The sequence below is a fragment of the Corticium candelabrum genome, chromosome 9 (assembly GCF_963422355.1).
Source record: "Corticium candelabrum chromosome 9, ooCorCand1.1, whole genome shotgun sequence".
In the NCBI taxonomy this organism is placed as follows: Eukaryota; Metazoa; Porifera; class Homoscleromorpha; order Homosclerophorida; family Plakinidae; genus Corticium; species Corticium candelabrum.
Genome location: NC_085093.1, coordinates 1,159,294 through 1,179,429, shown reverse-complemented (window position 1 = coordinate 1,179,429; position 20,136 = coordinate 1,159,294). Strand labels below are relative to the sequence as shown.

The 20,136-nt window shown below is 40.5% G+C and overlaps 3 protein-coding genes across 6 annotated transcripts; 1 reads left to right on the top strand and 2 right to left on the bottom strand.

Annotated features, from left to right (window-relative positions):
• Positions 1-13: 13 nt before the first annotated feature.
• LOC134184648 (uncharacterized) lies at positions 14-5,630 on the bottom strand. Of its 2 annotated transcripts, XM_062652393.1 has the most exons (29): positions 5,570-5,630; positions 5,438-5,507; positions 5,158-5,229; positions 5,039-5,076; positions 4,877-4,961; positions 4,107-4,160; positions 3,965-4,039; positions 3,806-3,907; positions 3,688-3,744; positions 3,577-3,633; positions 3,292-3,393; positions 3,091-3,231; positions 2,989-3,034; positions 2,865-2,925; positions 2,718-2,792; positions 2,592-2,654; positions 2,387-2,426; positions 2,228-2,333; positions 1,850-1,971; positions 1,701-1,788; positions 1,553-1,623; positions 1,437-1,477; positions 1,327-1,367; positions 1,204-1,256; positions 1,081-1,137; positions 908-1,020; positions 756-838; positions 206-270; positions 14-140 (listed from the first exon to the last, which is right to left on the bottom strand). In XM_062652393.1, exons 5-29 carry the CDS (start codon positions 4,916-4,918, stop codon positions 93-95), a joined length of 1,803 nt encoding a protein of 600 aa, XP_062508377.1. In that variant the 5' UTR covers positions 4,919-4,961; positions 5,039-5,076; positions 5,158-5,229; positions 5,438-5,507; positions 5,570-5,630; the 3' UTR covers positions 14-92. The 2 variants fall into 2 exon arrangements, with proteins under 2 accessions (XP_062508377.1, XP_062508378.1); XM_062652394.1 differs by lacking the exons at positions 4,107-4,160; positions 4,877-4,961; positions 5,039-5,076; ... (1 more) ...; positions 5,438-5,507; positions 5,570-5,630 and having other exon boundaries at positions 3,810-3,907; positions 3,965-4,043.
• On the top strand, positions 5,603-13,383 carry LOC134184647 (latent-transforming growth factor beta-binding protein 2-like). The gene is made up of 18 exons (XM_062652392.1): positions 5,603-5,742; positions 9,071-9,214; positions 9,276-9,416; positions 9,479-9,667; positions 9,745-9,888; positions 9,950-10,090; positions 10,153-10,341; positions 10,420-10,563; positions 10,625-10,765; positions 10,828-11,016; positions 11,096-11,239; positions 11,301-11,441; positions 11,504-11,662; positions 11,737-11,883; positions 11,944-12,084; positions 12,153-12,305; positions 12,871-13,026; positions 13,090-13,383. Exons 1-18 carry the CDS (start codon positions 5,676-5,678, stop codon positions 13,170-13,172), a joined length of 2,613 nt encoding a protein of 870 aa, XP_062508376.1. The 5' UTR covers positions 5,603-5,675; the 3' UTR covers positions 13,173-13,383.
• LOC134184646 (supervillin-like) lies at positions 13,141-19,797 on the bottom strand. Of its 3 annotated transcripts, none has more exons than XM_062652389.1 (22): positions 19,741-19,797; positions 18,873-18,989; positions 18,709-18,807; positions 18,493-18,604; positions 18,386-18,425; positions 18,120-18,308; positions 17,803-17,939; positions 17,568-17,724; positions 17,355-17,506; positions 16,968-17,291; positions 16,748-16,900; positions 16,331-16,579; positions 16,178-16,254; positions 16,011-16,106; positions 14,608-14,745; positions 14,440-14,555; positions 14,222-14,377; positions 14,003-14,164; positions 13,828-13,943; positions 13,706-13,758; positions 13,559-13,652; positions 13,141-13,487 (listed from the first exon to the last, which is right to left on the bottom strand). In XM_062652389.1, exons 3-22 carry the CDS (start codon positions 18,804-18,806, stop codon positions 13,401-13,403), a joined length of 2,706 nt encoding a protein of 901 aa, XP_062508373.1. In that variant the 5' UTR covers position 18,807; positions 18,873-18,989; positions 19,741-19,797; the 3' UTR covers positions 13,141-13,400. The 3 variants fall into 3 exon arrangements, with proteins under 3 accessions (XP_062508373.1, XP_062508374.1, XP_062508375.1); XM_062652390.1 differs by having other exon boundaries at positions 18,896-18,989; XM_062652391.1 differs by lacking the exons at positions 18,386-18,425; positions 18,493-18,604; positions 18,709-18,807; positions 18,873-18,989; positions 19,741-19,797 and having other exon boundaries at positions 17,803-17,967; positions 18,120-18,180.
• Between the last annotated feature and the right edge of the window lie 339 nt (positions 19,798-20,136).

The following is a 20,136-nucleotide window of genomic DNA, read 5'->3' as shown; positions in this document are numbered from 1 at the left end:
CAACCAGACATGACTTCCAATGCTTATGTACATGTACTCGTATGAGACAGCTAAGTTTGAACTGTACAGCACAATGTATGAGCACACCAGGCCTAGTCCTCAGAACCTGCTTGCTCTTCAAGCTGAAAAGACATCTTGTCCTGGAAGTAATCAATGAGTCGGTCAGATATCATGCCATATGCGTTATTCTTGATGGGCTTCTGACCTTACAGCATCCCCAGCTGTCTATCCTCTTGGGAAGAACAGCATCAGGTGACAATAAAATATTCACTGAACAAGCAAGATATGCCGTCTGTCAATAACTATTAATTGAGCTCACTAAGAGAGTAATATTTTTTGGTACTTGGTTTTCTGTCAGGTTGGGTGTAAATCCACCACCAAGTGTCTTAAAAGTGTCTGGTTCATGCAGAAAAGTGCCCTATTGTGGCAACTTGAGGGTCTGCTTATAATGCGATTGACAAATTATTAATGGCACTGTGTACCATCCCATTTTCTTGTTTCTTCCTTTAGATAGACAGGCACACAGTTTTAACACTAGGGGCATGCATGAATGTCACATGTTCCTTTTGTTTATAAATAAGGACACTGCTACATTGAGTCAATAAGCAACTGACTGAAGCAAGAAAGGCAACTAGTGGTCTCAAATGTGTTCCATTAATCTACGTATATACCGAGAAAGAATGTTAACTTGTCTGTCTGTTAATCCATGCAACACTCTAAAACACATGAAGGGTTGGTTACCTGATTTAACTTACCTGACTTATCTGCTGAAACCTCACGTAAAGACCATGAAACAGTTTCATTTGTCTCAATGCATGATTTTCTGCTAAGATAAATCCTAGAAACAGCTCATGATTGGGGATTGTTAGGTGTTCCTGTCTCTTATCTTCAAAATTTATCTTCTCACCTGATCACATCTGCTGCTGTAGCTGAGTCTGGAATTATCAATGCCTTGTATGAGTTGTCTGTACCATGAACTTTCACTACAGGGTCCAGAAGTCGTTCAAAAGTATTCCCTGTCTGTATACATACACTTGCAATGCCACGTTACAATCTGTGCAGCAATAATGGACATGTTACCCATTCAGCAAATTTCTTCCTTACACTGAGAAACTGCTTCATTGGTAGCTGCTTTAACTGCAAGAAATATTACAATCTATAAATAAGTACATCGGTTCCTCCCCGTCCAGTGGTCTGACATACTTCACTGAGTTCTATCTCTGCCATCGCTTTATCTGCCTCCATTAGACAGCCACCTAGCCATGCAAGATGACGTGCAATACTATTACTACTGTACATTTGATATTTAGTAAATCTGATACTTACAAGGAAACCAGCCAACAGATTTGCCAACATCACCATACCACCTAAATATCAGAAATTGCATTTCCTGGTTATTCTCTTATGTGGAACATAACAAATATGCAGAACACTACCATGTGAATTCCATAACTTCATCTCCATCAGGGAAGAGACTCTAATCACAAATCATTACTGAGTATTACTATTTAAACTACCGCAATTCAATCACAGCGTAGTTTTATGTACTCACTGGTCTCCATTTGCCATCATCTCCAATAACACCATATACATTGACTTCTGAACCATGTTTCAACTTCAACTCTAACAGAAACAACAACTACATTAACTTAATTAATTACCAGGAAATCAAAATATACATGATGATGAACCATAAATACCAAAGTCATCCAATCCTCTGTAGTCTACTCTGCACTTCATGTTGCACGACAACATAACTTGGTTTGGGATGCCTAGACCCTTGAGCATCTAGCCATGCAATAACAACAATAAAGAACAAACAAAGTATTTTTAGTTGTAATGACTTCACATAGATTGCCGCTTGCTTCTGTTCGCAAACGTATTTGGACAAATCCTCAAACCATTGCTTCTTATCTTCAGTTGACGAAAAAATGATTTTGTGCAATGTCGATGGAGTTCCAAGAACCAAAGCTACAAACATAAACATATGTGAACAAGCAGACATGACTACAATGAATGAACAAACAAAATCTAGTCAGCTGAAAAGAAGAAAACAGACAAGCAAAGAGATGTAATAGATATAAACAGAGATAAACAAAAAACAGATAAACAGACAACCATGAGTATTCAACAGTAAGAGCAAAGCAAAGCCCACAAAACTACTGTAGTTAGATAATTGAAATCTTTCATGCAAGAAGAAACAGCAAAGCAACCCTTTCATCCACACCTCTATCAGATAACTCATCATCACAGTTCTGGCTGTCTTCAATCCAAACTTGAGCAAGCAGGGATCTATCTTTAAGCTTGTACTGAGGTTTTGTTTTGCTTACAGACTAGAACACAGCAATTCCAGCAATACAAACAAAAGAATTCAGAACTGCCATACCTGAGAAATCAATATCAAATCATTCAACAAAACCAAGTACCTAAAAGCAGGAGCACACAGTCATCGAAGAGTTTAAATATACACATATTTCTCATTTGGTTTGCCAAGGACTCTGTTTCTCTTAATTAACTGAGACCTTGTTATAAAGCCATTCATTTTTTGTCACTTTAGACACAAACCTAGAAGCAATAAGTAGTGCCTTCACCTTTCTGTTGTCTCTCTTGACTCTGGTTTAATTATCTGTACTGCTCCCTCTCTTATAACTCGTCTACACAAGACACAATACTTCTAACATTTCATACTATATTATGTTCATATAGTTTAAAATTACCGAGGACCAAAGTCAAGTAGTTTGAGTCTATCATCACTCTGTGCCATGTACATCAAAGCAGGCACTGACACTGTCCTAAAGACACAAATTAACACCAACCTGGTAGCAGGTGTAATCAGCTGTAGTTAATAAGTCTGTAAAATAGACCTTGAATGAGGCAACCATTTTCGGTTATCCTTTACTGCACGCATTGACTGAGTTCTAGACGCTACTCATTAGTCATAACCATTTTAAAGTACCAACAGAAATAAGACCTAGTTTCCAATCATACCCTTCAGTCTTAGTGAATTGAACTGCCTGCTTTCATTAATCAAATGCTGTCAAAAACATTCTTGTTGGCCGATATAAGAAAAATAGTTCTTCCTTAACTAACCAATTGGTCATGTGGAAATCGCTTGGTCAATATAATAAGTTGTAGCTCATTCTCTATAGCACGAATACTTTCATTGATTCCTGAAGCCACTGTTTGTATTTTTGTTAGAGCCAATGTAAGGTCACCATAGTCTGGATGATCCTTTAAAATAGATGTTATTAAACAATAAATCAATCATCACAGTATGATACACTTAAACACCTTGTCAGTATGCTTCAGCAGTTCTTTCAATAGTAGTTCATAACGTGGAATCCGTTGAATTGGAATAATAAGAAGTGCACTTAGAATGTGCCCACTGTTTGCCTACAGTGACAAATTTTTGTGTTTAGAACTACTGTATTGCGTTGTCTCCAAAACTTATCCAGTCTTGCCCCTCCTGTTGTTCTTATTTTCTCTCCTCAGTAGGCCATCTCTGCCAAGGAAAGATTCAAGGACAATAGCAGGAGAGCCTATAGACTGGTTAGACTCCATGACACATATACGCACTTCTGCTTCAGTAATAAAACTGGTGAATTTGCCATTATGTTTCAACCGTCGTTGTATCTAAAACATTAAATGCTGACCAAACCAATTATGAAACAACCTATTTCTATTTACTTCCAGTGCACTTGTGTACCCAATAGCATGAGAGCCAAACAACTTGAAGAAAGGTGCCTGTAAAACATCAACTGTCATAATCGGAAATACTGCAATTTCTTTATTAATTAAATTATACCAACTGTAAAAACAGATCTCCAAGTTTTGATTCTAAGTGATCCCATGTCACAAAACGCTCTTTCAGCTGTGAACAGAAGTCTCTTGACAAACCAACAAGTGGCTGTAAAGCAAACCATCAAGTTTTAGAGTAACTGACATGAAGCAGCTATACACTTACCTCAATAGTACCAAAAATTGTTCCAAACTCTTCTGGTGAAATAATGGTGAACGTTTTTAATGGTGCAGCAAAATGCTGAGCAAGTACATTTCACACTAAAGCAATTGTGTTTCTGTTTCTAAATTACTTAATTAAACTCTACCTGATCCAGAATGAGCAGTTGTTCCAGGTAAGATTCTTCTGTAGCCAGTAGTTCCTACAAAACAAACAAAACATATTTAATACAAAAACTCAGATTGACACCAAATTGGCAATGCACTACAGTTAGTGAAAGCAACTATGCTGGCAATAAACACCCAGAAGAGTCTGTAAAATTATTTAAATATTTAAATAACTCATCAACCACCAACAACCCATCAATCCCAGATCAATGCACAAATTTCTCAGATAGCGAATGTGGAAACACAATTTGCCAGCAGGAATAACAGTAAAAGTTGCCCAAGAAATCAAATGACTGAACTAATCTAGCTCTTGAACATAGCTTGCAGTATAGAGATTTGTTGAAAGAAGTGAAACGATAACCAACCGTAGTGTCACAAAATGCAAATTTGAAATGTTGTCAAGTGTATAGTAGATTATCAATACAAACTACAGTTGCAAACTACTATAACCTAGACTCGACCCTGCTCTAACCAATCATAACCCTCAGAGCTAGTGCATGCAAGCCATAGGGTTAACAATAAGACATTTAACATTTAAACATTACATATTTGTAAAATGCAAGTATGTGCATAATCAAACAACCAAAAAAACAATTGTACATTAGTAGATCTTACATGCATACATGTGCATGGGCGAGCACGCACGCACACACGTACGCAAGCAAGCACACACACACCAACACACACACACACACACACACACACACACACACACACACACACACACACACACACTAACATGCACATTGACCTCAGCAACTCTTGTTCTTGTTGAGTCTACAATGAAAACCATACACTAAAACAGCTGATTCACAAAAAACAGCCAGTTACCTTCCCTACACAAATACAGCACATTAGTTTTGTCAAAGCAGTCAACAGTAAATGTGATCTATATGTGCATGGATACAGTTACCCCATGCTACGAATGACTGAACATGGAAAGAAACCAATCTAGAACAAAAAATACACAGAACATTACAGGACTGTAACACAGCTAGACATTGCATCCTAGATATTTGAAAAAGTGCATACAGCCCAATCCCTGATTCGAATTCCTCTGATCCAGCCATCATTAAACCGTTCAGCTCCAAGAACAATTTCACCCTAAAAGCCAATCATGGCAATTTTCTTTAATAAATTAACTTCTGACATGCATTCAAATTTGCTTCCAATATTTCATATCAACAGAGTCATCATATGCTAAGTTTTTGAAAGAGCAACACATTTTACAGTTACCGCCACTCTACCTTAATTCAGCGCAATTTCCTGCTTGTAATTATATATCTAGATATACATCAGTTTCTAGACCTACCTGCCTCAGCTTCAGTTCATCCAAACGGTGACCTGTGAAATCGCGCACCACAACATACTGACGAATTATTCTGCAAAGATTTCGCAAGATTAGGTAGATTGCACAACGCAGCTATGTAACAAACTGTGAAACCTTGCCATGTGGGGCGACCGTTTTGAGATCCGGGACTACGCAGGCAGGTTAGCATTTAGCGGGGGAAGTTCGGACATTCATTGGTTTGTTGCTGTTCTCACTAACAATGCTCTCGGCAAGACTTGTGGTGGCATTCTGCGTTGCTTTGGCAGTGGAAATTGCAACTGCTACGAGTAAGTCTGTCTGCGTTTCGTGTATTCGTTGCAATTACAGGTACAAGTACTGTACGCCTCCCGGGCTTGTACGCTGACGCAAGCATGATGACGTTAGCTCTACTCACTTGTTCCCAGTTTCCGCTTAAAGCGCTCTGTTCGCTCAATACGCAGCACGTCCAGGCTACCAAATAACTGGGCGAACTAAATTTTCGAGTGACCGGTCTGGTTCTCACCATGCGTTGGCGTTGGGCGTGGCGTATTGATAAGTCCCAGCCTGGTACCAGCTGGTATTTTAAACACAACGCACTTGTTTACTCACTATCGACCGGTTTTTGTTCGTGCGTGGTTCTGTCTGCAAATGATTCAGAATGTCAGACTGACGAGAAGTGCTGCGGAAACAGATGTGGACGAGTTTCCAACAAAGCTATTGCTAACTAGAGTTTGGTTTGCTTTGTCTTCTTCCACAGATGGAGGGGACGGGGCGTCTCAGGCTAGAAAATAAACTTGCGTTACAGTACATTTACAACCTTCCGACTTTTTGGCACCAATTCTTGTTTCCTGACATGACCACGCCCAGCGCTTTACCTGTCCGGAAGTGGTTCACAATATGACGCACTTCAAAGAAACCGCCTCGACGTCGGCGTCAATATTGTAGGCTTTAGTACGGAAGCCGGTAGCGGCGGATTGATATCAGTCCGCCGTTCTCGGTCGCACTGATATCAATAGACACAAATAGTGTAGCGCGCGTTACCAAATGTGTAAAATTTACTTTTCTAGGTACTACAAAATAACGTGCGCTATTCTAGATACAATGGACACTTCACTGTCTTGTATTCTAACTAGATGAACTGTGGAACATGTGTGCGCGCTCTTTGATCTGCTAGCAGATCAGGGGACCCCAGTTTGGGATCGTTGTTTGGTGCACGTCGTGGAAACGGTACTTATCGACTTTCCAGTGAATTGGATACAAGTAGTGGGTTTCAGAAACCATACTCTTCCGATGCAATGATTGCTGGTGCACTAAAATCTTTTTGGTATGTTTAGATAATTAATTAAATTGATTAATAATAATTACAAAATTAGACAAATACACACATGTACACATTTAGTTGTAGATGTGTTCAGTAATGATGTAGTCGTTATTGTAGAGTTATAAATTGCAGAAATATCCAAAAGATAATTTCAAACTTAATGCAGGACTGAAAAACGTCTTTGGATTGAATTATTGTGTGAATTCATGTTATTTTGTTCCTGATGTGTATGAAATCTCTACAATAACTAATATATCATATCATAGACACGTGTGGGTGAGTGGTCATCTGTGTATTATGTGTGTGTGTGTGTGTGTGTGTGTGTGTGTGTGTGTGTGTGTGTGTGTGTGTGTGTGTGTGTGTGTGTGTGTGTGTGTGTGTGTGTGTGTGTGTGTGTGTGTGTGTACACATACACAGATGACCACTCACCCACGCATGTGATATATTAGTTATTGTAGAGATTTCATACACAGCAGGAACAGAATAACATGAATTCACACAATAATTCAATCCAAGGACGTTTTTCAGTCCTGCATTAAGTTTGAAATTATCTTTTGAAAATTTCTGCAATGTATAACTCTACAATAACGACTACATCATTACTGAACACATCTACAACTAAATGTGTGCATGTGTGTATTTGTCTAATTTTGTAATTATTATTAATTAATCAATTTAGTTAATTATTTAAACATACCAAAAAGATTTCAGTGCACCAACAATCATCGCATCAGAAGAGTCAAGGGCTACTCGTATCCAATTCACTGGAAAGTCAATTAGTACCGTTTCCATGACGTGCAGCAAACAACGATCCCAAACTGGGGTCCCCTTAGCTGCTGATCGAAAAGCGCACACACACGTTCCACAGTTCATTTATTTAGAATACAACGAGAATACAAGGCGGTAACGTGTCCATTGTGTCTAGAATAGCACATGTTATTTTGCAGTACATTAATATTAACTAATGATTGTGGCATTGATATTACATAAATTCTACACATTTGATAACGCGCGCTACACTATGTGTCTATTGATATCAGTGTGGCCGAGAACGGCGGACTGATATCAATACTTTCGTACTTTCAATTGTGTGTAATTTCACCAAACCCTTTCCCGCCGGTAGATATCAAGAAGGGGAGGGGTTTGGCTACGAGAGACTAGTCCATCCTATAGAGATAGTGCATTTGACGTCACAATCACGTGATATCCCGGAAGTCGCCATCTTAGGGGGCAAGTTATTAGCATGGTTATGGTTGCTGTGTTTTCGGCTGCCACGATTGTAGAATTCAGGGCAGCAACATACGTTTTTAGTCTATACCGGTTATACTAACCAGTCAGGGACCAGAAACGCGTTATTTGAGCAACAGACAATGGGCAACGTGGATCTCCAGCCTAAACATAAAGGACTGGAAGCCGTTGCAGCATTTGCGTGTTTGCTCTGAGCACTTTCTGTCTGGTAGAGCTGTCATTTCTAGTATGTTCTATAATAAAAGAGTAATCTATACCACTCTGAACAATTCTAGGAAAGCTATCCTTTGTGTATGACTCAACTAACCCTGACTGGGTACTGTACCATCTGCAAGGATGGATTATGTTGCTACGAGCACTTCCAGTAGAGAGAGATTTGTTCGTCTCAAGAGAAGGTCTAGTACACCTAACAGCATACAATCATATACAACATCGTGTCACTCCAATTCATGTCGGGAATGACTTCTGGCTCCTCCGTCCACAGTTGAGCCTCCGCTCTATTTGTTTTTAGGCCCGCAGGTACAACTTTCTCCTTGTATCGCTTCTGCGATTTGATGGAGAGGCTTTTATACTTCTGTTCCATAATCTCTATTCTAAGAATTAACTTATCGCACTCAACCATCAGACTAAGAAATCACGTCAAACTCGCGAATTCACCGATAAAATTTGATTTAAATCTTTCAGAATTAGTATACTGTCGCCGTACTATCTAACACACAGTCGAACGTCCTTGAAATGTTGTACAAACCGCTGTCGCAAAGAGAGATGCCTGCTGAGGACAGAAGATTGCCCCCTAAAATGGCGGCAAATACGGGTACTACAGGGAATGCCTACTCCCTGCCCCCGCACGCACTATCTTTATAGCCATGGTCATTTCTGAATTAATTAATTAATGCGGCAGTGGTAATTTAGCTCAAGCAAAAACCCAAAAAATGCAAGCATAGGCGTAGGAACCAGGGAACACTGGGGAAACGTGGAAAAGGAACAGTGCATATTGTGTTTAAAATTTAGTTCATGATTTCTAGAATATAATGCTTAACTTCTGTCATGTTTGTGTATGTATGCAGTTCATAGAGGTCAGTGCCCAGTGTCTAGTGGAGGAGGCTTTGGTTCCTGCGTAGAGCGTTGCTCAAGTGATGCAAATTGCACAACTGATGAAAAGTGTTGCAGCAATGGTTGTGGACACAGCTGTCAGAAATCTCAACAAATAGGTAGATGCTATCATACACTATGTTCTATTTGAATAGAAGGAACAGAGAATATTATGTTTAGTTCATGATGGACACTGTCCTCCAACATCTGGCGGATTTGGTATTTGTGTCAGCAACTGCACTGATGATCAGGATTGTCAAGATGCTGAAAAATGCTGTAGCAATTCATGTGGTCATGAATGCAAAGCTGCTCTTCCTTTGGGTGCTGTCATTTCCCATTTAAATCCTTGTTTATGATTCAATAGAGTTTGTATTACATTACAGTTCACGATGGAATATGTCCACAGCATACAGGCTTCGGTGTATGCACTAACCTTTGTTCGAATGACACAGTATGTGCTGCTCACCAGAAGTGTTGTAGCAATGGCTGTGGGCACGATTGTATGACTGCGCTCGCTGCTACTACTCAACCTCCACCACTTGCAACAGTTCCTATAACCACTGCACCTATTGGTAATTAACTTTCTATCAGCCTACATACATTTTCAAAATGTCTTGCTTGACTTCTGTGGTGTTGTATATGCATGCAGTTCATAGAGGTCAGTGCCCAGTGTCTAGTGGAGGAGGCTTTGGTTCCTGTGTAGAGCTTTGCTCGAGTGATGCAAATTGCACAACTGATGAAAAGTGTTGCAGCAATGGTTGTGGACACAGCTGTCAGAAATCTCAACAAATAGGTAGATGCTATCATACACTATGTTCTATTCGAATAGAAGGACCAGAGAATATTATGTTTAGTTCATGATGGACACTGTCCTCTTACATCTGGTGGGTTTGGTATTTGTATCAGCAACTGCATTGATGATCAGGATTGTCAAGATGCTGAAAAATGCTGTAGCAATTCATGTGGTCATGAATGCAAAGCTGCTCTTCCTTTGGGTGCTGTCATTTCCCATTTAAATCCTTGTTTATGATTCAATAGAGTTTGTATTACATTACAGTTCACGATGGAATATGTCCACAGCATACAGGCTTCGGTGTATGCACTAACCTTTGTTCGAATGACACAGTATGTGCTGCTCACCAGAAGTGTTGTAGCAATGGCTGTGGGCACGATTGTATGACTGCGCTCGCTGCTACTACTCAACCTCCACCACTTGCAACAGTTCCTATAACCACTGCACCTATTGGTAATTAACTTTCTATCAGCCTACATACATTTTCAAAATGTCTTGCTTGACTTCTGTGGTGTTTGTATATGCATGCAGTGCATAGAGGTCAGTGCCCAGTGTCTAGTGGAGGAGGCTTTGGTTCCTGTGTAGAGCTTTGCTCGAGTGATGCAAATTGCACAACTGATGAAAAGTGTTGCAGCAATGGTTGTGGACGCAGCTGTCAGAAATCTCAACAAATAGGTAGATGCTATCATACACTATGTTCTATTCGAATAGAAGGACCAGAGAATATTATGTTTAGTTCATGATGGACACTGTCCTCTTACATCTGGCGGGTTTGGTATTTGTGTCAGCACCTGCATTGATGATCAGGATTGTCAAGATGCTGAAAAATGCTGTAGCAATTCATGTGGTCATGAATGCAAAGCTGCTCTTCCTTTGGGTGCTGTCATTTCCCATTTAAATCCTTGTTTATGATTCAATAGAGTTTGTATTACATTACAGTTCACGATGGAATATGTCCACAGCATACAGGCTTTGGCGTTTGCACTAACCTTTGTTCGAATGACACAGTATGTGCTGTTCACCAGAAGTGTTGTAGCAATGGCTGTGGGCACGATTGTATGACTGCGCTCGCTGCTACTACTCAACCTCCACCACTTGCAACAGTTCCTATAACCACTGCACCTGTTGGTAATTAACTTTCTATCAGCCTACATACATTTTTCAAAATGTCTTGCTTGACTTCTGTGGTGTTTGTATGTGCATGCAGTTCATAGAGGTCAGTGCCCAGTGTCTAGTGGAGGAGGCTTTGGTTCCTGTGTAGAGCTTTGCTCGAGTGATGCAAATTGCACAACTGATGAAAAGTGTTGCGGCAATGGTTGTGGACACAGCTGTCAGAAATCTCAACAAATAGGTAGATGCTATCATACACTATGTTCTATTCGAATAGAAGGACCAGAGAATATTATGTTTAGTTCATGATGGACACTGTCCTCTTACATCTGGCGTGTTTGGTATTTGTGTCAGCAACTGCATTGATGATCAGGATTGTCAAGATGCTGAAAAATGCTGTAGCAATTCATGTGGTCATGAATGCAAAGCTGCTCTTCCTTTGGGTGCTGTCATTTCCCATTTAAATCCTTGTTTTTGATTCAGTAGAGTTTGTATTACATTACAGTTCACGATGGAATATGTCCACAGCATACAGGCTTTGGTATATGCATTAACGTTTGTTCGAATGACACAGTATGTGCTGCTCACCAGAAGTGTTGTAGCAATGGCTGTGGACACAGTTGTATGACTGCACTCACTGCGACCACTCAACCTCCACCTGTTGGTAAGTTTTCTATTAGTCCACATATGTTATCAAATGTCTTGCTTGACTTCTGTGGTGTTTGTATATGCATGCAGTTCATAGAGGTCAGTGCCCAGTGTCGAGTGGAGGAGGAGGCTTTGGTTTCTGTGTAGAGCTTTGCTCGAGTGATGCAAGTTGCACAACTGATGAAAAGTGTTGCAGCAATGGTTGTGGACACAGCTGTCAGAAATCTCAACAAATATGTAGATACCATCATACACTGTGTACTATTCGAATAAAATAACAGTGCATGTTGAGTTTAGTTCATGATGGACACTGTCCTCCAACATCTGGCGGGTTTGGTATTTGTGTCAGCAACTGCGCTGATGATCAGGATTGTCAGGATGCCGAAAAATGCTGTAGCAATTCATGTGGTCACGAATGCAAAGCTGCTCTTCCATTAGGTGCATTTGTTTTTACATTGTATGGTTGAATCGTTGCTTTTAATTCAGTAAATTTTGTATTATTATAGTTCATGATGGAATCTGTCCACAGTATGCAGGCTTTGGTATATGCATTGACACGTGTTTGAATGACACAGTATGTGCTGCTCACCAGAAGTGTTGTGGCAATGGCTGTGGACATAGTTGTATGACTGCCCTCACCGCTACTACTGCTCCTGTTGGTAAGTCTTCTATCAGTCCTCATACAGTTCTGTTAAATTTCTTGTTTGAATTTTGGCATGTGTGTGTATGTATGCAGTTCATAGAGGTAAGTGCCCGGTATCTAGTAGAGACAAGTGATGTCAGCTGCAAAATCGATGAAAAATGTTGCGGTAGTGGATGTGGGCACAGTTGTCCAAAGTCTGAGGAAATTGGTATATTTGCTGCATTAGTAGGCATCAATAATTATTAGGATATCAAAATGGATGAACTGTGTCCAAATTCATTGCGATGTCTGTCCTGTTGCATGTAACATGTTGTGGTTTTGGTAATATGTTAGCAACTGATGAAGAATGCCAGTCAAATTCAAATGAGAATTGATGCAGTATTCTTGTGGCCGCAAAAGTAAAGGGGCCCTTCCAGAAGGAACATTGCAACCCACACGTTTCAGTAGAACATAGAAGTACAGTATAATTTCAAGGCTTTCACATATTCTTTGCTTGTTCACTTCTTGTTTGCATAGTTTGTGATCTGATTTGTAGAATGCAGTTGATTGGTATTTTTGTTAATGATATTGATGATTCTTAGAATCTCCATCTGAAGGATCCTGTCCAGGTGTTGAAGGAGAGGTTAGCTCGTGTGAAGAGCAGTGCTTTGCTGATCGAGACTGTGAGGAAGGTGAAAAATGCTGCTCAAATGGATGTGGCCACATTTGCGTGAAGGCTAAACCTGATGACTTGACTGGTAGGCCATACAGTAATTGCATCATTTGTAGTTGCAGTGTCCTTGTAATAATTCTTCTTGTAGGTACAGGAAGAGGAGCTGCAACTCAAGCATCCATCAGTTTCCTTATATTGCTGTTCACTGCTGTCACCTGTCTTGTTTACTAAGAACAAAACTGGTATTGTTTTAAGGAAGTCTTGTTAGCCATGATGTGTGACTGTTTTTGCAGTAATGTTTATAAGTCTGCTGAGTAAGCTACAACATATGACTATATATGCATGGTTTATGTTACTCTATTATACGTACAGTATTACAAGCATAGATGTTTAATTAATCTTTTTGTCTACTAATAATCATGACATCTGCAGTTACCAGTACGTGTTGGAGTAAGATCATCAGTAAAGCCCTACTGCTTGCTTTGCTTGCGTTTTCTTCCAAGCAGGGAGAGCAGAAAATGCATCACGTGACATTCCAAACACCTCCTGCAACGAAATTGGACACAAGTGCATCAACATAGTTGTTGTCAGTATATAACAGCTGTGAAAAGTCCAACCTTAAAATCTTTATCTGACAAGTATGACTCCAACCGGATAGGATCTAGGCCACTGGGTGTAGTTCGTGCACGAAGTTCCTCAATAGTAAACTTTCTGCCAGATCAATATAATAGTAACACACAGTAAACTAGTATTGCAAAATTTGCCTGTCAGCTGTCGTCAGTTGTTGAATGAGCTGAAGTTTGTTTTGATCACACTTCTTGAAATAAATAATAGTTTCCATCAGCATGTACAGCTATAGTAGCTGCAAATATTGATGAATGCTCACATGATTTGTCACACCATATTGCTCTTTCAGATCTAGCCACACAGGAAACACAGACTTGAATTGAGGAGGTTCCCAACCAGCTACCACAGTATATGCTGGACAGTCTTCACCAATAGCTGCAATACGAATACACTAAACAACTCACATACAATCACATGATATCTACCATGCTCACATTTGGCGTAATTGACTGCTGTTTTCATTGCCAGTTCTTTGTCTTGTGACCACTGACTTGCAGCCAATCCTGTTATTGATTTTGAATTTCCATCTGTTTGATCAGCAGGCCACCAACCACACCACAAGTACACACAGCATTGAGCATCCAACAGAAATATGGCTAAATGAACCAAATCACAAGAGCAACAGCATTGCATGTGGCATAATCTATTCGCACCAGGTTGTGAAGAATTGTATAAATCACTCTGCATGAAAGGAAATGTGCAGATGCCATCAGGCGGACGAGATGGACACAGAACCTCTTCAGCTGCAAACTTCCCTGAAGCACGACTCAGTCGAAACAACCGTGGTGTAAACGGCTCATATTTTGATTCTATACCATCCAACAACTCAAATGTTAGTGCACTTAAATCTAGAAACACAGCATGCCAGTGCCTTGCAAGAGACTATAATAATCTTGTTTTCCTCCAACAGCTTTCCAGAATTTTGCATCTTCATGACCTTCCACTATATTCAGTAGTTGCATATCTCCCTTCTCTTCAAGACGAAGTCTATGGGTAACAATTCACCACACACACTTTTTACAAAATAATGAAGCATTGCCTTTCTAGAAGACGATTGGCAGCTGTTTCAGCAACAGAGCAAGAATTCTCTGCTGCCTTACAACCTTTCCATAGTATTATTTCATGTCTTTCAGGAACTGACACCAACAAGCAAGAATGAGACCGAAGAGCATGAGCACTGTACACAGCACAGACACCACAATGACATTATATATCTAGAATCACACAGTATACTAACACTTAGAGGAGAACTCCAACGGAAATACAACCTGATCTCAAATGTAGGCTTTATCTGTGCTGCGCTACTTTCAGGCTAACAGTCGCTTTCATTGTTAGCGGAGAAAACGCGAGTTATGTACGACGCATGCGCCAGACTGACAAGCTAAGCTCCGCCTACGTCGAATGAATTGCCTGCGTAGCTCAGTTATCTTGCCAGTAAACTACACGAAAACTAAACGGGAATGGTAACTATAGAGGGATCTTGTGTTTTAAGCTCTCTGCAACGAAAGTGAGATGCTAGACGTCGTTTCCCCCAGCAGACTTGACCCTCTCTTCTCACAGAATATGAGGCTAGCACAATACAACTCAACGGTAAGTAGCGTTAGCCTTCGCTCTATCAATCTACGAAAAGAAACATTCAGAGGGTTCAAATATGAAGTTCTCTGGAGAGATCTAAGTAAGAGGACACGCCCCTTTCAAACAGCGGCGGGACGAAGTGTTACAGGTGAGGAATGGCTTTAATCGAGCCTTAGAAATTTTACCCAAGCGCAATGATGTAGATGGTGTAGCTAGTACTGTTGTTTCACCCTACACAGTGTGTAGACTTGTGACCATACCGCCCCTTCCTCGTTCCCGGATACTCCATCTTTTAGCGCGGCTCATGAGCCATCTAGAAGCCACGCTGATCGCCAAAGCGGACCACACCGGACTGCTACCTAAACTTGACGTGGATGTAGGACTAGAGACACAAGAAGAGGCGTGTCCGCGCAAGCAGGTCTCTCGAAGAGAACGTCTACGCCTCCTTGACCCTTGTGCGTGTTTCTCATCGTAGATCAATAGAGCGAAGGCTGACACTAATTACTGTTGATTTTTATTGCGCTAGCTTCATCTTCTCAGACTTCTGTGAGAGGAGAGGGTCAAGTCTGCTGGGAGAAACGGCCTCTAGCATCCTACGTTTGTTACAAAAAGCTCTTCTAAGGCCTAAAAGCACAGTATCCCTCTATAGTTACAATTCCCGTTTAGTTTGCGTGTAGTTTACTGGCTAGATAACTGAGCTAGAGAGGTGTAGGCTGGCGCATGCTCCGTACATAGCACGCCGTTTTCTCCGCTACCAAAGCGACGGCTGGCCTGAAAGTAGCGCAGCACGAAGTTTCACGATAAAGCTTACATTTTGAGAGCAGGTTGCATTTCCGTTGGAGTTCCCCTTTAGATACCCTGGCATACCTGGGCACTGGAATTTCAACTAAATGGGCTTCATTTGGCATTTCTCCTCCTATCCAAAACATTCTATTTCTAGTTTGTCTTTGGCATCGGGACCGTCTAGACGACAAACAAGTGCCAACATTGTCCACTGTACGTACTAACTGCTGCTTTTGGACTTGAATGCTTACTCTTCTGAACAGATGATCATCCCACCATTGAACAACTGAAGAAATGCTGGTGGTTCTTTTCCTTGACAAACTCGTATCTACAAAAAAACTTCTAATTAGACATTAGAAACTACTTCATTGTAAAACACGCTAATTTATAACAATGTTCATCACCTGTGGTCCTCTTTCTTCATCAAGTTCAACTGTCAGCATGGCTGTTGCTCCTTGTTCTGTTACTGTGCATTTTTCTCCAAGCCAGAAAAAATAGCAACAGTTGTCTTGATTGACAATTGATAATCTGTTTGAGTGTCTGGCATTGCTGGTACTTCTACTACGGAAGCTCTGTGACCAACGAATAACATAACATTCATTTGAATAGAATAGGCCATATTGACTTTCAGGCACTTTGTGATAATCAAACTCCTACGAGGTAGAGACATATGTGACATAACTAAGATATCATAACCGTAAATAGTGACAGCTGGTTTGTTTATATTCCCATAAATAAATTTGCATTGTACTGTGAAATTATTGTGCAACTGTGCATGAGCAGTGAGCACAGCTCTGTATATTATGTTTGCATGAACTTACTTTAATATTCCAAACTGTCAGAGCTGTTTCATGTGTGCTTGACGTAACTGTTAATCCCCTACCAAGATTTTTGCCAAACAGTACAAAGTCAGGCAGCGATGGAGGTCTTTTCTTCATTGCAGTTATATCACAAGGTTTCAGCTGAATAGGTTTCTTAATAATTAAGACATACACAATGAACTCAGAACAGTCACAGACAATACTATAATATACTGCTTACTGTAGATATGTTTGAGATGATTGATACTCTTTGTTGTGATCTGAGAATGCTTCCTGTGCCTGGCCAGTCAACAAACTTCTCTTTAAATAAAAAAGGCTCAGCTCCTTCTGTTACTTTCATCAGCAATGCCCAATTTGGCCGTGATCGTCTACGGGTACTCATCCAATTGCCGAGACGATGGAAACTCTTAGAACGCTTCTTATCCTCTTGGTAGCCAGCTTTGTAAAGGTCTTTGGCTTGTTGCATCCCCTGTTGTCGTATCTCCCGTGATGCACAACGACCAATCCAGATGTATACTTCAGTAAAGAAGTCAAAAACATAAACCTAACACACACCAACAATAAAACACTAGTTTTAAAATAAGTCTCTGCACAAAATGTGTTGTACTTCAGTTGGAGTGAGCATAGAATACTCAAGAACTCTACCACATTTTTCACTCAAACGTACTAGCTTCTTTTGTTGTTCAGCAACAGCATACACAGTGCCTAATTCAATGCTCTCCTGTTGAAATTTCTCATCACTACCACCCACTGATGCAGCTATAATAGTCAAACCGTAAACTTTACTACAAATACAAAAGACAGCGGTTGTCATGTATACCATTGACTAGAGAGCTGGACGAGCCTCCCAACAGTTTCAGAAAGTGCTGCATATTCTGAGGTTGTTGCTCAACAGACTGGGGTTCAAATACAATGACTGATTTAGCTCTACATCCCATCTCTTTTCCTCGCACAATACAAGATGATACATCACCACTCTGAACACATGCAACAGGTGCAATTACTTATCTCACGTTCTTCAACAACTCTCTGTGATCATGCAGGTAGAAGCCAACCTTGGCTCTTTCAAACCCATTTGACTCGTGCCCAATCCATTGGAACAACTCCGTTTCAGTGAGCAAAAGAAAGACGTCACCTTCATTCAACGACTTCATTGTACACTCAGCAAGACGAACTTGAACATGCTTTCGACCTGCAACACCACGTTATGCCTCTTTGAACTAAATTAGTAAGAAACGAAGTAGATTGATACACATGTAACAAGATGTATTCACATGTTCTACAATAGTAACATCAAATTTGTTCTAATGTTTGCAAATAGAGAATTGCAAATGGATAAGGAGCTGTGGTGTTTGATATACAGGCAGTATACCTTTAATTTGCACCAGCAGTGGCAAAGGTTGCTTCCAACTATCCAAACTGTCAGAATGTTGTGCAGCTAGTGCTGATCCATCAGCAGCTTTAACAGTTTTTCGAAGAACAACAGCTGTGAAATCCTCAGTGCTAGTGAGACCAGCTTGTGCCGACTTGTGAAGACAAGAATTTGAAGCAAGAGGTATTTCTAAATGACAAGTAGCATAACATCACAACAGTACATGCCTCAGATGAATGTGTATGTCTGTATACTATATCACATACTTTTTGAATGTGCTCTTTCAATAGCATGATCGTGACCATTCTGTATAAAGAGCCATGCTGTAGTACGCAGACAATACACACTGTCTTTGCATGTTTTGTCTGCTCACCTGATCTTCATGACACCCGTTTACTTGTCTGTCTTTCTGTTGATGGTCGATGGTCACTGGCACATTCCTGTTCTGCCTTCTGGAACTGCCTTTTGCCACTATGGCTGCAGATCTACATGTGATCATGAATATCTGATTAGGATTATACCTTACAGCCACCTAAATTAATTAATTACAATGTGCATTGAATATTCCCTGGACTGCCTATGCTCTTACTTTGCAGGTGTAGGGGACTGTTCGAAAGCAGTTGAGATTTCTACAGGTGTCGTGTCTGTGCCAGCGTCTTTATTCTTAGACGATTGTTCGTTTCCCATGCTGTGTAAAACAGTTATACAGACGATACAACAACGAAAACGTACAGACCGGTCGCGAGACGTGACCTGCCTCTGCTGTGTGATCAAACCTTTGCACCGTTAGTGCGACGAATGCGACGTCACCATTCAACCCACTGTCACCAGTTGTCGTACGTCCGACTGACAGTTCCGATCACGAACTGTCTAGGATGTAAAATAACAGCAAAGGCGTGTGCTAGACGATAGCGTATGTATCGGCAGATGGTTGGATGAACGGGAAGAAATTACGCGCTTGATTAATTGCAACGCAAGAATACGTTGACGCTGATGCAATTGTTTTACTTACACATTAACAAAAGCATCAGGCACCTGTCAGAACTCTGAACGCTGGTTGGCAAGTTGGTCTGCATACAAATTGCGCGACTTAATTCTATTAGTTCCGTGAAAGGAAAAATAACTGAATGATACTCAATGTATTCCACATCCACTCTGGTAACAGCCATATTAAATTGTAGGGATATGTAAGTTGGTAGTTGACGGATCTTACCACATCTTTTTGTATCCCTGTAGTCTAGAGATCTTCCAACTAAACTTTTTAGTAACTGAAGTACGTTGTGTTTACATCCTAGCTTCCACCGCTATGTAATTAATGTACACAAGTTTGAGTCTGTCTAGCTACAGATGCGAGCTCTTGCAAATAGATCAAACCAACTGTCTATACACTATTACAGCCCTCACCAATACACTGTTACACTATGAGTTCGAAATCTAGCTGATAAAAGTCCTGTCCTAGCGTATCTGGGAGGCCTCACGGATATCTAAGTCCATAGACTATTATAATTAATTAACAGCAAACAGTTGTTTCACAAATGTACTTCTGTAGAAATGATATCTTAATGGTAGCCTTGAATTTCCTAAAACTTTCCATACCGGCTGTCTTGAACAGGCCACTTACCTGTAAAACAGTTGGAATCTACCATCCTATTGCTGCCAAACAAACAGTCGACAAACCAGTGGAACGCTTCCAGATGTCTCATGTACGTAACAAACGCACGCGCGCGTCACAACCAACTACAGTGGGATGTCAATACCCGAACGCCAGTCAGTTATCACAACGTGCCAGAGTGCCTGGGACGCCCTCTTAGAAGTACGCGCGATAAAACCGTTTATATACGTGAATGCGCAACAAGGTGCAAATTATGTAAGGTAGTAACATACTTTACATGATAAACTACTTTAGCAGTCAAGTTTGAATGTTTGTGCAATTTTTGTTCAGTGTACATGTATTCGGTTTAGATGAGACCCAAGGATACCAGTGTTTGCATGCCAGTAGAGCTAAAGCCAGTTATCT